The sequence below is a fragment of the Peromyscus maniculatus genome, chromosome 17 (assembly GCF_049852395.1).
Source record: "Peromyscus maniculatus bairdii isolate BWxNUB_F1_BW_parent chromosome 17, HU_Pman_BW_mat_3.1, whole genome shotgun sequence".
Taxonomy (NCBI): domain Eukaryota; kingdom Metazoa; phylum Chordata; class Mammalia; order Rodentia; family Cricetidae; genus Peromyscus; species Peromyscus maniculatus.
Window position 1 is genome coordinate 26,049,884 of NC_134868.1, and position 14,917 is coordinate 26,064,800.

A 14,917-nucleotide genomic window follows, 5' to 3' on the forward strand; every position below is an offset into this window, starting at 1 on the left:
CTAGGCAGGTGTTTTGAAATAAGCTAATTCAAAATGGCTCCTTTTCCTTTTAAGTTTTGGCACTAACATTTAAAATTAATTTAAAATTAAAAATGTTTATGAAGTTGAGCAGTGGTGGCGTATGCTTTTAATCCTAGTGCTCAAGAAGCAAGGGCAGGTGGATCTCTGAGTTCGAGGCCAGCCTGGTCTACAGAGTGAGTTTCAGGACAGCCAGGCCTACAAAGAAACCCTGTCTCAAAACAAACAAACAAACAAACAAACAAACAAACAAAAAACAACAAAAGTTGTAAAATTTTTGTTTGACCTTTGTTTATTAATCAGAGAGAGTTGTGTTTGTGTTTGCTGAATAGTTGCCATCTGTGAGGACACTGTCAGCAAGAAGGCAGTAAGAGTGCAGCTGAGGGGCTGGAGAGATGGTTCAGTGGTTATGAGCACTGACTGCTCTTCCAGAGGACCCGGGTTCGATTCCCAGCACCCACATGGCAGCTCACACCTGTCTGTGACTCCAGTTCCAAGGGACCTGACACCCATGGCAAAACAGCAATGCACATAAAATAAATTAACTTAAAAAAGAATGCAGCTGAGCTGTTTCTGTAAGCTAACTCCTAGGACAGTGCATACTTGAGACCTGGCCCTGTCTGACTCCGCCCTTCTTGTTTGATTTCTAGTACAGTGCAAAGCCAAGTTCCATGCCCCCAGTTTTCATGTGGATGTTCCTGTTCAGTTTGATGTTTATCTGAAGGCTGACTGTCCACACCCCATTAGGTTTTCCAAGCTCTGTGTCAGCTTTAATAATCAGGTAACGTATCACTGAGTGTGTCTCCACAGTGTGTACATGTCTGTGTCTATGTTACTGTAGCATTTACCATGAGTTTAGTCAATTGTAGAGCTTACTGTTTTTTTGGGTTTTTTTGTGTTTTTTTTTTTTTTTTTGAGACAGGGTTTCTCTGTGTAGCTTTGGTGCCTGTCCTGGATCTCTCTCTGTAGACCAGGCTGGCCTCGAACTCACAGAGCTCTGCCTGGCTCTGCCTCCCAAGTGCTGCGATTAAAGGCGTGCACCACTACCACCCAGCTGATCTTACTGATTTTAAAGTTATCAAGTGACTTTTGGCCAGGCTTATATAAAAATAAATGTACTTACATTTCCAAATGTCTTGCAGTTTAGATATGTATTTTCCTACTCTTTATTTTTATTTCCACTTCAGGCTTAAGAAAACCAAGAATACTATAGAATACTATGCTTAATTTTTATAATGTGTAACTTGAATTTCAGATAAGATATATTCAGTGTGAAGATACTCTAATTTTCAAAATCATTTGCTTTTTTCCCCATTATTAGTTTTTGTTTTATGTATTTATTTATTGTTTGATGCAGGGTCTCACACTCAAGCTGGCTTCAGACTCACTGTATAACTTGAAATGGCCTCCGACCAAATTTGTTTGTTGTTTTTTTTTTTGTCTGTCTACATAGCCCTGGCTGTCTTGGAACTCACTCTGTAGACCAGCCTGGCCTCAAAATGACAGAGATCTGCCTGCCTCTGCCTCCCTAGTGCTGGGATTAAAGGTGTGCGCCACCATGACCAGCTTAGTTTCTGTTTTCAGAACTAATGTAGATTTGGTTTTGCAGTAATCAGATGGAGTAGGTAGACATGAAGGGCACAGTGGACATGTGCCTTTGCAGTCCTGCCCTGCCATAGCCCTCTCCGCTGACCTCTCAAACAGTCTAGTATTTCCTGTGTGCACATAAGCAACATTTTCATACTGTATGCATATGAGCATTTTAAAGTGCAATATAGGAAAGTCAAGTGCTGTTCTCTTTCATCTATATATCTACTTAATAGGTAATCATCTTCTGGTCACCTAGAAAGTATCCTAAGCCTTTAACCACACATTTAGTGGGAGTTGTGAATGTTCTTCTCATTGTGAACCTAAAGAGATATTGTGTATCAACTCCATTAAATGTAAGCATTTTAGGGACGGGGCAGAACTGATTCACAGATTGCGCGGTAGGCCACGAAGCTAAATGGTGTCACCTTGACTGGAGGCATAGTTACGGTAGGCGTGACAGAGAAAGAAGAGGTCCAGTTAAGTACAGAGAGATGGGACTGGAGAACACGCCTGAGAAAATGGTGTACGGGACTAGGAGGACATGTTGTGTGGTTATTGGTGAGTCAAGACAAGAACCGTAATAGACCAGGGTGAGGGTGAGACGGTGAGGCGGGGATAGACCAGGTGAGGTGAGAAGGTGAGGCTGGGGCTAGACCAAGGTGAGTGTGATTCGGATCACTCGGTGTTCAGTGTCAACAAAAGATCGCATGTTTGATGCTTGCCAATGATAACTCTGCTCACTTCTCTTTAAGGGCTACAACCAGTTCTGTGTATTAGAAGAAGCATCCAAAGCAAGCGAAGTCTTAGAAAATCTGACTCAAGGAAAGATGTGCTTAGTTCCTGGGAAAACGAGAAAATTGTCATTTAAATTTGTTGCAAAAACTGAAGACGTGGGAAAGAAAATTGAGGTTAGTTGTGAAATTTGCTTAAATATAACTTCACTGACAAAAGCAGTATGTCTGTGTTGAAAATTTAAATAATACAGTACTTTGGGAGCTTGCTTCCATATGCTCTTCTTCAACATTTCTGTACTTTAAAATTATTTAATTAAAGAAGTGGGCCCCATGGATGTAGTTCTGTGTAGAACAAATATTTCCTAGCATACACCAAGTCCTGGATTCAATCCCTAGCATGAAGGAAGACTGTAGGAATATACTGTACATAATATTGAATCCTAGCTTTTTTTCACTTAGTAATGTAACTAAACATTATTTGTTCTTAATAAATATTAAAAGTAGTACACTTTTAATGAGTTAATCATCAGTTAAGGAATTTTCAACAATTTATATAATACAACAAATTTATATAATAGAACCTAATTTAGAGTTTATCTTTTTAATGTTCAAACATTGCTGTTTGCATATATTAAAGAAAATGAAGATAAATAAATATTTGACAGGTTAATATAGTGTAGGTAATTGAAAAGCCCTTCGGAGCTGTATGATGAAAATGATATTTTATGTTGTATGCCTTCAGGAGCCAACTGCATATGCTTCAGTTACAGCTCTGTAGCATGAGAGGTCCTGGGCAGTCTAACCTCTTTGTCCCAGTGCATTCCTCTGTAAGATGGGGCTGGTGATAATAGGACCTCAGAGGCTTGTGGGGTTCCGTCAGTCCATGTCATGCTGACAGTCTCTACTGCCCAGTAAGCACTCACTAAGCGCTTGTTTTCTGTGGCTTGTGAGAGTGTTAGCTGTGATAAACCTTGGGACTGTTGTTAAATGCATCTACATAAGGTTTACTGCTAGCATTTTCATAGCAGTCTCTGTAAAGTGATTGAATTTCTTACTGACTAATATCCAACACTTTCAGTTTCTTCCATTTTCTTCTTTCTTCTTCATGATTTGACTAAATCCCTAGATGTTTACCACACCAGTTGGCAGCATGAATTTGGGAGAGCAGGCCCCAAAATGAGGCAGAATAGAGACACATGCACTAGCCACCTTTCTTGAGAGCATCAGACAGTTTGTACCCTGAGGGTTAAGAAGAGTCACCTGACTAAAGCCCTAGTTCAAGCTGTATATTATCACAAGGACAAGCTGCATGCGGCAAAACCATGTTTCTCTGTGGAGGCATATAAACAAATAACAACAGTCAGTGTGATGAATAAGCTAAAGGAAACTCACTCCTGTGTGCTGCACCTGGGAGGCGCACAGAAGCATCATCCAAGAACAGTTCCGTGGTTTTGAGGAAACCGAGGTCACAAGACTCTTGTCTTGTTTTCTTTTAGTTTCTCACAGGCACTCGGAACTCCCCTACACAACTCCATTCTTGGACTGTGTAAAATACACCTAGAACTGTATTTTATTTTTACTTGGTATCTGAGGAAACCTATCATTATATATCAATAATCCTGTGTTGAGTCCTTTTGTTAATGGATTTATTCAGCTAATAAGACATTCCATTGCTAATACTGTAAGTACTTCCAGCAGCAATGTTTGTGGGGTTAGACTCTAGGTTGTCAGTGTATCAGCGGTACTTGATACTTCCTTATTTCCATCAGTATTCACCAACAGTCGTCTGTCCTATCAAGTGCTGTGCTGGGTGCTGGCATCATATCTATACGTCACATCTATACATCAGATCTATACATAGCTACATATTACTTGGGAGTTCCGGGTATAGTCAGTACCTGGCCAGGGTGAGAGGGTTCTGTTCTTGTCCATCCTGCACATGACTAGGTGAACTTCAGGTGTGATAGTCCTCGCTGTGATGTTGTTGACAGGGACGATGATGATAAGCATCCGGATATGTGATGGCATTTCTGGTTCCCCTTTCTTTTACAGATTACCTCTGTGGATCTGGTTCTGGGCAGTGAGTCGGGAAGGTGTGTGGTTTTGAGCTGGCAGGGAGGAGGAGGGGATGCTGCGTCCTCCCAGGAAGCCCTGCAGGCAGCAAGGTCTTTCAAAAGACGGCCAAAACTTCCCGACAATGAGGTTCACTGGGACAGCATCATAATCCAGGCAAGCACAATGTAAGTGTGCTTTGAGACTAGATTGAAGATCATCTTATTCCTTTATTTCTTTAAGTTGGTTACTGACTGTTTCTTTTCACAGGATCATTTCGAGAGTCCCAAACATTGCTGTCCAACTGCGACATGAGCCTCCTGCCCTAATGAATGAGATGTATTGTTTGGTTGTAACGGTTCAGTCCCACGAAAAGTCTCAGATCAGGGATGTGAAGCTCACTGCTGGCTTAAAGCCAGGTAAGTATTCATTTTGTAGATTTGATCAGCATCAGTGTGTTACATTGGTGCAGAAGTCACTGTCTTTCTTTGCATTGCTAAAATTCAGCATTTGATATTAGAATACATTAATACATGTGGTTATATTATACATGGTTTTAACGTGGATTCCTCCCTTTATGTCTTTTTGATAATTATTACTTACTATTTATTTTATATTTTTATTATACTATGGAAATTGTGTTGTACAAAAAACAAATTTGAATAATTTTCTTTAAAAAATGTTTGGTTGCATAAAGTTTTTCTTATTTGGGAGTGGGTTGCATGTACCATAGCATATATGTGGAGGTCACAGGACAGCTTGTGGGAGTTGATTCTCTCCTTCAGTCATGTGTGTTTGGGGGATTAAAATCAGTCATCAGGATTGGCAGCAAGTGCTTTTACCTGCAGATCCATTGAGGAATTTTCTTATACTAGTTAAAAATGGGTAAGAAAGCACTGGAGATAGCTTGCAACATCAACAACACATTTGGCCTTTGAACAAACACAGTGTGGTGGTTGTTCAAGAGGTTTTGGAAAGGAAACAGGAGTCTTGAAGATGTGGAGCTCAGTGACCAGCCCTTAGAAGTTGACTATTTGAGAGCACTCATCAAAGCTGATGCTTTCAGATCTGTCGAGAAGTTCCAAAGAGCTCATCGTGGACTGTTGTGTGGTAGTCAGCATTTGAGGCAAGTGGACAGGGGAAAGGTGCCATAAGTAGGTGAGCAAACCGTCTTCCTGACCCGATGGTGAAGTCAGAGCAAATGGAATGTATAATGACTGGTGTTATATAACCAGTCCAGAGCACTTGGCACAGACAGACTTGCACCAGGAGCTCATGGTCGCTGTTTGCTGTCCTGCTGCTGGTTTGACCCCCTGCAGCTTTCATGTCCCCATGAAGCCATCAGTCTGGGAAGCATGCGCAGCAAATCCGTGAGATGCGCTGAGAACCGCAGTGCTGGAGCCGCATTGGACGACAGAAACATCCCATTCCCCACCACACTGACCGCATCCTACACCTGGTGCTCCTAACATTGAATGAGCTGGGCCTTGAAATGCTGCCCATCCACCATGTTTACCTGGCCTCTCACCAGCTGTCCGCCCTTCTTTAAGCTTCTCTTTTTGCTGGGAAAACAATTCTACAACCAACAGGGTGCAAATGATTGCCAGGAATTTGTTCAATCCTAAAGCACAGATTTTTAGACTGTAAGAATAAAACTTCTTTCTCAATGGCAAAAATGTAGTTCCAACTTTGATTCATAAAGATGTTTGAGCCCAGTTACAGTGAATTAAAATGCAGTCTGAAACCACAATTCCCTGTGTACCAACACAGTAACAAGGTAAACACCATCACATCAATGATAGGGTATTTGTTTAAAAGATGGTATAGTATAGTGCTCTTCATATAGTATTGATTGCTATGATAATGTTCTAAAACACCACTGTATCAACCTTCGTAGGGCAGGATGCCAACCTAACTCAGAAAACCCACGTGACTCTTCATGGAGCCGAGCTGTGTGATGAGTCCTACCCAGCCTTACTCACTGACATTCCTGTGGGAGATTTGCATCCCGGGGAGCAGGTGAGCGTGGTCAACAGGCTGGAGAGGACCTTAGTTGGTCTGTGGTTCTAAAAAAGCATAGCAGAGCACTGGGAAATGACTGAACTGTCCATCTCGCAGGATTTTACATATTTAAGTATATAAAATGTCATGGGCAGTTTTTATGCAGGGTTTCCAAACCAGTAATCCCCCCAGTGGACTGCTTGTTGCTGGGGAAATCACTGGTGTCTAAAACTGCAGGAACTTCTCGGTCAACTGGTGTTTCTTCAACAGTGGATAGAGAGAATGAAAAAGGCGGAGGATTATGTCACTGAGGCTTGCTTGGCTCAGGGTTCTTGGTGGCTGGTGGCGGAGTTTCATTAGTCACATTAGTTACACTGTAACAACCTGTATAAAGTAACTAGAAATCTCCAAATGGGAACATTGTCTGAGAAAACCTGGAGGAAGTCTCCGTAACATTAAATCACAATGCTTACTGTGTTACAGCTGGAAAAAACAGTCTATGTCCGCTGTGGGACCGTGGGCTCCAGAATGTTCCTTGTGTATGTTTCTTACCTGATCAATACCACTGTTGAAGGAAAAGAAATTGTTTGCAAGTGTCACAAGGTATTTTTTATGACTTCTTTTCATGTCTGAAGCACTTCTATTTTGTGTTATTTTAATATCTTTTTTATCTTGGCAGTAATATGTCATCTTATAGGTTGGTTTTTCAGCCCAGCGGAAGCAAAGGCCTGAGAGTTGGGGTTTATAGTGTAGCTTTTGTAGAGGCTGTGGGCTGGGGACTGTTTATAGGTTATTGGAAGAAAAAGGGTTGTTGAAAGGGTACACAATGCTGCCTAGTTGCGAAGAAGGCCAGGAACACTCTCAGAATTGCACACAGCCCGCCGTAGGTCAGGGCTCTTAGACAGGACCTGGGAAATGGCCTGCCAGTCCCCACACTTCATATGAGCCATCGTTTTGTTTTGTTTTGTTTTTGAGACAGGGTTTCTCTGTGTGGCTCTGGCTGTCCCGGAACTCACTCTGTAGACCAGGCTGGCTTAAACTTAGAGAGCTTTGCCTGCTTTTGCTGGTAGTGGAGGCATGTGCCACCAAGCCCAGCTTGCACTGTCTTATGTTCTCATCAGCTCTGAGCAGCGGGAAACTGAGACCTGGAGTCTAGGTTTATGTGTGTGACAGGTGTGACACATAACACATAACTCAACAACACAACCTTCTTCCGTTTACATTTACTTCACGTGTGTGTATACGTGCACGTACATACGTGTATGCCATAGTGCATATGTGAAAGTTGGGGAACCATTGTGGGAACTGGTTCTCTCCTTCTCCTGTGTGGGTTCCAGGAACTCAGGTTATCAGACTTAGAGAGAATCCTTTGAGCCATGTCACTGGCACAACATAACCTTTTACAAAGGTTTCTCGTCAGTGTGTTGGGCGTTTGTTTTGAAAGGTAGAATGACCCATGGCTCCTCAAACAGTCTTTTACAGGGAGATGGAGCTTGCTGGGTTCCGGTAGCGCTCCGTGATCAGAGTGGGTTAAGTTTTGCCTTTGTCACTTATATTCTGGCCTTGTGACCGCCATCTTAAAACTTCAGTATAATGGACTGGATGGGTATGAACATTACATTTAGTGTGCACGGCAAGGATGTCCGTGTCTGTCACATTACCTTGTGATTATTTCAGTTCCCTTGAGTCAAAGCGAGGTAAACAATTTGTGTCAGAGGAGGACGCAGATTCTGGCCTTGGCCACATTTGTGGCATTGGACGTCTGGCTCCCCTGTGTGGAGGGGTGGTGATGCCTGTCCTGCCGTCTTCACTACATCCTGAGTAAATAGTGCAGAAGAAAGCACTCTGCTGGGGACTGTGAGACAGCCAGACAGCACACTAGACAGAGCAGGGCATTGTGTGGATTTCTACAAATGTACCTAGGAAGAGACCCTCGCTGCTTCTTGTGTGACGTGGGGTTGTTCATGGTCAGTTCTAGATGGTGCTGTGTGTGCTGACTGACTTTAACACTTCATGTTAACAGTTGTAAAAGAGCCATTGACTGTGCTCCCGATGTTTCTTGCAGGATGAAACTGTAACAATAGAAACTGTCTTTCCATTTGATGTGGCAGTCAGGTTTGTTTCCACAAAGGTATGTTCTTGTGATGTACACTGTCAGAGCTAAAGAAAAAAGTCCAGGGGACTAGTGGGCTTGCTGACCAGCCTCCTCTCTTCCTTGGTGGTGGCAGTTTGAGCACCTGGAAAGAGTCTATGCGGACATCCCCTTTCTCTTGATGACGGACCTCCTCAGCGCCTCACCTTGGGCCCTGACAATTGTGTCCAGTGAGCTACAGCTTGCTCCATCTATGACTGCAGTGGATCATCTGGAGTCCCAAGTGGACAAAGGTGAGGCTTTACATCGTTCTCACATGAAGTGCAGGTGTGTGTGTGTGTGTGTGTGTGTGTGTGTGTGCGCGTGTGTGTGTGTGTGTGTGTGTGTGTGTGTGTGTGTGCACATGCACATACAAAAGCCAGAAGAGGATGTCAGGTGTCCTGCTGTACCCCACCTTATTCCCTCGGGACAGGTCTCCCACTGAACCCGGAACTAGGTGGCAGCCGTCAAGCCCCAGTGAAAACTTATCCCGTTCCCTCAGTACTGGCATTACAGGTGCATGTGCAACCACACCCAGCTTTTTGGAGGCGCTGAAGAAATGAACTCTTACCCAGCTATCTCCCAGCCGCCCCCCATTGGTTTTTACTGTAGTGAATATAGATAGATTGGCCCAAATGCTGGACTTTTATGAGCTAGAGAAAGTACCGTAGCATTTCTGAGCCTTGGTTTCTATGTTTCTGACAACAGTTTGTAAGATAAAGACATTGCTTTGTTGTCTCCTTGAGGTGACATTCTCATAGACGGAATCATGGCGTAGGCGGTAAGGAGTCTTTCTTGTAGTTGTCTTACAGACAGGAGAGAGCGCTAGTGAATGCTTCTGTCTCCGCTGCCCGTCTGCTGGGAATGTCGAAGGTGGAGTGGCCACGGGACATTACATTATCTCCTGGAAGAGGTAAAATCACAGGGGCCTCTCTGCTTCCGCGTGGGTCTTCTGATGTCTTACTGTCTGTCATTACCATTGATCACCTCAAGTGCCGCTAGAAGTCAGAGCAGCAGTGGGATGGCTGTGCTGAACTACAGTGACGAGGAAGTCAGCACACACAGCACGATCTAGAACTGACCATGAACAACCCCACGTCACACAAGAAGCAGCGAGGGTCTCTTCCTAGGTACATTTGTAGAAACCCACACAATGCCCTGCTCTGTCTAGTGCGCTGTCTGGCTGTCTCACAGTCCCCCACAGAGTGCTTTCTTCTGCACTATTTACTCAGGATGTAGTGAAGACGGCAGGACAGGCATCACCACCCCTCCACACAGGGGAGCCAGACGTCCAATGCCACAGTTTCTGACTGAAATGCCAATAACATTTGAGTCAAACTAAATCTGAAGATGGGGTGTGGAGAGCATCAGGTGAAACGCCCTCATGCAGTCAGTGAGATCGTCTACATAAACCCCGAGAGGTGGCCAGTAGGATTATTCAGCAACTAAAAGTGCTTGTTCCCGTGCCTGGCAGCCTGAGTGGAAAGAGAACGGACTCCTGCAAGTCCTCTGACCTCTACACCCGTGCTGTGGGACAGACGTGCCCACATACATGTATGCCCACTTAGACACTTAAATGTATACACAATAGATGTTTTTTACAGAGAAAATCCAAGGGATTAAAGACTAAGCAAGGTCACTGTATAAAATGTCAGTATACAAAGCCCAGTGGTATTTCTGTTGGTCAGAAATAAGCCTCTCAGCAGTGTACTTTAGACAGTGTCATTTGGGGCTGGAGAGATGGCTCAGTAGTTAAGAGCACTTGTTGCTCTCACAGAAGACCTGGGTTCAAGTCCCGGCACCCACATGGGCACTCACAACTGTCTCTAACTCTAGTTCCAGGGAATCTAATGCCCACTTCTGGTCTCCTTGGACATCAGGCATGAACACAGTACATATTACATACATGTAAACAAACAACTCACGTACATAAAATAAATATAACCTTTTAAAAATTGTATCATTTTCATAGCATCCATAATTATAAGATACCTAGGAGTTCACCCAGTAGGAGATTAGCATTCTCTTTACATAGAAAACTATAGAACCTAAAACATTAAAAGAACAGCTAAGCTGGGCAGTGGTGGCACATGCCTTTAATCTCAGTACTTGGGAGGCAGAGGCAGGTGGATCTCTATGAGTTCAAGGCCAGCCTGGTCTACAAAGTGTGTTCTAGGACAGCCAGAACTGTTACACAGAGAAATCCTGTTTTGAAACCAAAAATGAGTAAATAAATACATACATAATAATAATTAAATAAGTGGAAAAACAACTAAACAAACAGAGAAGATACACAGTAGTTTTACATGAATCAGTCTTTTACAGACTCTTTGTGGCTATGTAGTAACTTCTACTACTTTTGGGTGTAAGTCAATACCCATATCTAACATTTTATGAAAGGTCAAAAGTTAGAAGGAGTTTGGTGTAGTCGAATGATTTCCTGTGTCCTACCTGGCCTGGGGATGGACAAATCTCTCTTACCTGCATCCCACAGCCACTTATAAAATAATCACTCAGAGGCTTAATATTAATTACAAACTCTATGGCCTAGCTAGCTCTTTCATTTTAAATTAACCCATTTCTATTAATCTATGTATTGCTACGTGGCCGTGGTTTACTGGTGTGCTGGCATGTTGGGCGGCAGCTGGTGTCTCTCTCACTCTCCTTTCTTCTCCTGTTTCTTCAGTTCAGATGTCCACCTAACCTTATTCTGCCTCACTATTGGCCAGACAGCTTTATTTGTCAACCAATCAGAGCAGCACATATTCACAGCATACAGAAAGACATCTTCCAGAAGTCTAGGTTCTTCATAACGGGAACTGGCAGTGTTGTGCTTCTTCTAAGTTCTAAGTTCTAAGCCTCCCTGGGAAGCTCTCCTACTTACCTTGTGGTGCTGACCAGGAGTCTGCAGAGGCCAGAGGAGCAGATGGGTTGAGCACACGTGGAACAGCTTTTTACAGAGATAGCACTGCAGGTCAGCTGAGGAAGAGGAAGTCATTTTGTCCTTGGTAACTGAGGAAATAATTGACTCTCCATTTAAAATAAGTTGTCTACTGTGCGTTATAGGTAAACATTCATTCCAAGCAGATTAAAATTCTGACTATAAGAAAACCAAGTCTTTTTACTATAGAAAAATAGAATTGTTTAATGACCTTGGAGTAGCAGCTTCTTTAGGCACAGAAGATAGAAGTCTAAAACTGAATTTCCTGGGGGTACAAGAGGTGGCTTAGCAGTTAAGAACACTGTTGCAGGAAGGCCTGGGTTTGGTTCCCAGCACCACATAGTTAAGTGGCTCATAACTATTCATAACTAAGAGATCCAACACCCTCTTCCAGCCTTCACAGGCCCCAAGCACACATGTGGTGCACATGCGTACATTCAGGCAAAACACTCATATATCAAATATGATAAATAAGTCTAAAAATACTCAAAATTTCCAATTTATTGGGAGAAATCATAGAGAGAATGAAAAGACAAAATGCAAAATAGGTGAAAATCCAGTGTGTGTAAGTGATAGGGTTAGTAGTGTATATAACTGATGAGGGTTAGTAGTGTATATAAGTGATGAGGGTTAGTAGTGTATATAACTGATAAGGGTTAATAGTGTGTGTAAGTGATAAGGGTTAGTAGTGTATATAACTGATGAGGGTTAGTAGTGTATATAAGTGATGAGGGTTAGTAGTGTATATAAGTGATGAGGGTTAGTAGTGTATATAACTGATAAGGGTTAATAGTGTGTGTAAGTGATAAGGGTTAGTAGTGTGTGTAAGTGATAAGGGTTAATATTGTGTAACTGATAAGGGTTAGTAGTATGTGTAACTCATAAGGGATAGTTGTGTGTATGACTGATAGGGTTAGTAGTGTGTGTGACTGATAAGGGTTAGTAGTGTGTGTGACTCATAAGGGTTAGTAGTGTGTGTGACTCATAAGGGTTAGTAGTGTGTGTAACTCATAAGGGTTAGTAGTGTGTGTGACTGATAGGTAAGTATTCACGTTTAGAACTTCCCCTCTGGTGTCCTGAGACATAGGCAGGTCATCTGTCAGAAAGTGGAGAAAGGTGTGAGCCGAGGAAACCTAGTGGCCAGCGAACACAGTGAGAGATGCGTCTGCAGAGATGAGTAACTGGGGAGTGACCAGCTAAAGAGACATCACGGTTCCCACTTCTGGTTTGCAGGAAGGGTTAGCAATGCCAAGTGTGGAAGACTGGAGGGTGGATCAGAGTTCGTTCCCCAGTCCACTAGGCAATGTTAGGTCAAGTTGAAGATGTCTGTGATCCTGCAGACCGAAGAACAGTACCACACATGTACACAGTGAAGGTACAGATAAGAATGTGCAGAGCAGCAGTGGCTATAATAGCTACTCCCGCGGCCCACTCCCCAAAAAACAGAAAAACCCTGAATACTGTACCCATCGAAAGGAAAGTAGGCAGAGTGTGATGCATTCCAATAGTGAAATGCTGTTTAGTAATGGAAGTGAGTGAACCACAGGTCCATGTCATTATCTCCACGTAAAGAGAGGAAAGCAAGCTTCAGGCACAGATATTAACAGACTGCATTTGTAAAATGTATTTGAAAATATGTAAAACATATTATATATTGCTTAGTAGGATCAATCTAATTGGAAAAGGTTTAAAGAAATACATCACATGGGAATGATAGATACAAATTCGGGATGGCGTTTTGGAGGGGCGGGTGGGAGCATACAGACAAGCAACATTAAAAATTCAAGTGCATTAATATATTCCTCTTTGATAGAGAGGTCCATAGGAGATATTTGTGTGTTATTCCCTTGGTATGGTTTAATACTTCATGCGTTTTAAGATGAAATAAAATGAATTAAAAATGAGAAAGGAATCCCAGTGGGAATAATTATAAGGGAATATTTTATGACATTTCTTTTGTTTTGGGAATGGTATATGTGCTATTTTGAACATGTAGTGGTCAGAGGACAACTCACAGGAGTCCTGTCCCACCATCACGGGGCTGAACTCAGACCTCAGTTTGTTGGAAGTGCCTTTACCCGCTGAGTTATCTTGCTGGCCTGTAAAGAAGTGTTTGTACAGTCATTTATAATGAGTATAATGAGTTTACTCTTATAGCTGTCCCTAAAATGTTAGAAATTACCAGAATTAACTGAAGTAGAAAAAAAATTAAACCTATAAAATCAATAACTGAACATGCTAAAGTTGCCTTTTAAGCTTTGAAAGAAATGTTTAGTAGACGTATTCTATGACATCAACATTCTTATGTTATAAATTGAATGCAAAACAGGGCAAGAAACTCCCCAGTTGTTTCTGGTCTTGTTTCTAGTGCTGGGGATGGACCCTGCTAGCACAGCTAAGGAGGTGCTCCACTTCTGGGTTCCATCCCCAGCCCTTCCGGCAGCTCTTCTTGAAGACATTGTTCCAGGGTCTGACGACGCTGGACTGCAGGCCACAGTTAGCAGCTCTGAAACCTGGCCATCTCAGGACACCTTTTCACTTTGAAAATCACTGAAAACACTGAGGAGGTTTTTATGAGTTACATGTGTCAATATCTTCCATATTAGAACTTCAAGGTGGAATTCTTTAAAGTGAGAATGGAAAAAATAGGTCATTTTACTAAGATTAAAAACCTTAAAAAAAAAAAAGCTAACTTGCCATTTCATTCACACTTACTTGTGAATTTGCCATGTTGATGTTTAATTTCTGTGTTATAGGAGTTCAACATCAACTGAAAGGCAATTTTCCTTTCCTGCTACTGTCATTCAGTAAGGTCCTTTCTTACTGGTGATCAGCTCGTGCCTGTCCCCTGCTGGTGATGCTCTAGTAGCTCCCGATGTCAGCTGCTCTGCCCCTCCATGCAGGGGCATCTTAGGAGCCAGTTCCCTGGTAGGACTGCCAGCCACCTCTGTGCTTCCCACCGAATCCCAACACACAGGAAGCATTCAGCAGTCTTGTTTTATTACTTTATCTCAGGAAGTCGTAGAGTCCCACACTTTTTACTAACAGTAGAATGTTTTAATTCTTCATTTTCTACTGTGTTCTTGTGATGAGTTCTAACTGTGCCCTTTGAAAGGATTCTGGGGCCCACCTCAGCATCCCTCGAGAGAAGAGGTTTTGCATCACAGTGTAAATCTGCAGTACTTTTGCTGTGAGAAAATCCTGCTCCAGACACAGAACTGAGTGGTGTCCTTCACAGACAGACAGAGCTCCCTCCTTAGCTCCCAGTGGTAACGCACGGCAGCCCTGGTTATAACATCTGCTCCCTAAACATCCACAACAAAAGTGGGGTTCAGAGAGCTCCTCTGGACAAAGCTCTACTGATGGAGCTTGGAGATGGGTAGTTTTTCTTTTAAAGCTGCCTGGTAAAACAGATGCCTGTATCTGGTTGGTTAACGTTTTCGAAGTGTG

At 42.8% G+C, this 14,917-nt stretch overlaps 1 protein-coding gene across 2 annotated transcripts in view; it reads left to right on the forward strand.

The window, feature by feature from the left end:
• Nucleotides 1–14,917, forward strand: part of Trappc11 (trafficking protein particle complex subunit 11) — a 43,723-nt gene that overhangs the window by 20,008 nt on the left and 8,798 nt on the right. For both annotated transcript variants that reach the window (XM_006970899.4, XM_076553342.1), the window contains exons 18-26: nucleotides 669–799; nucleotides 2,361–2,516; nucleotides 4,395–4,582; nucleotides 4,665–4,813; nucleotides 6,292–6,413; nucleotides 6,879–6,998; nucleotides 8,461–8,526; nucleotides 8,624–8,780; nucleotides 9,328–9,439. In XM_006970899.4, the coding sequence (XP_006970961.1) occupies nucleotides 669–799; nucleotides 2,361–2,516; nucleotides 4,395–4,582; nucleotides 4,665–4,813; nucleotides 6,292–6,413; nucleotides 6,879–6,998; nucleotides 8,461–8,526; nucleotides 8,624–8,780; nucleotides 9,328–9,439 (1,201 nt within the window). The remainder of the gene's footprint in view (nucleotides 1–668; nucleotides 800–2,360; nucleotides 2,517–4,394; nucleotides 4,583–4,664; nucleotides 4,814–6,291; nucleotides 6,414–6,878; nucleotides 6,999–8,460; nucleotides 8,527–8,623; nucleotides 8,781–9,327; nucleotides 9,440–14,917) is intronic.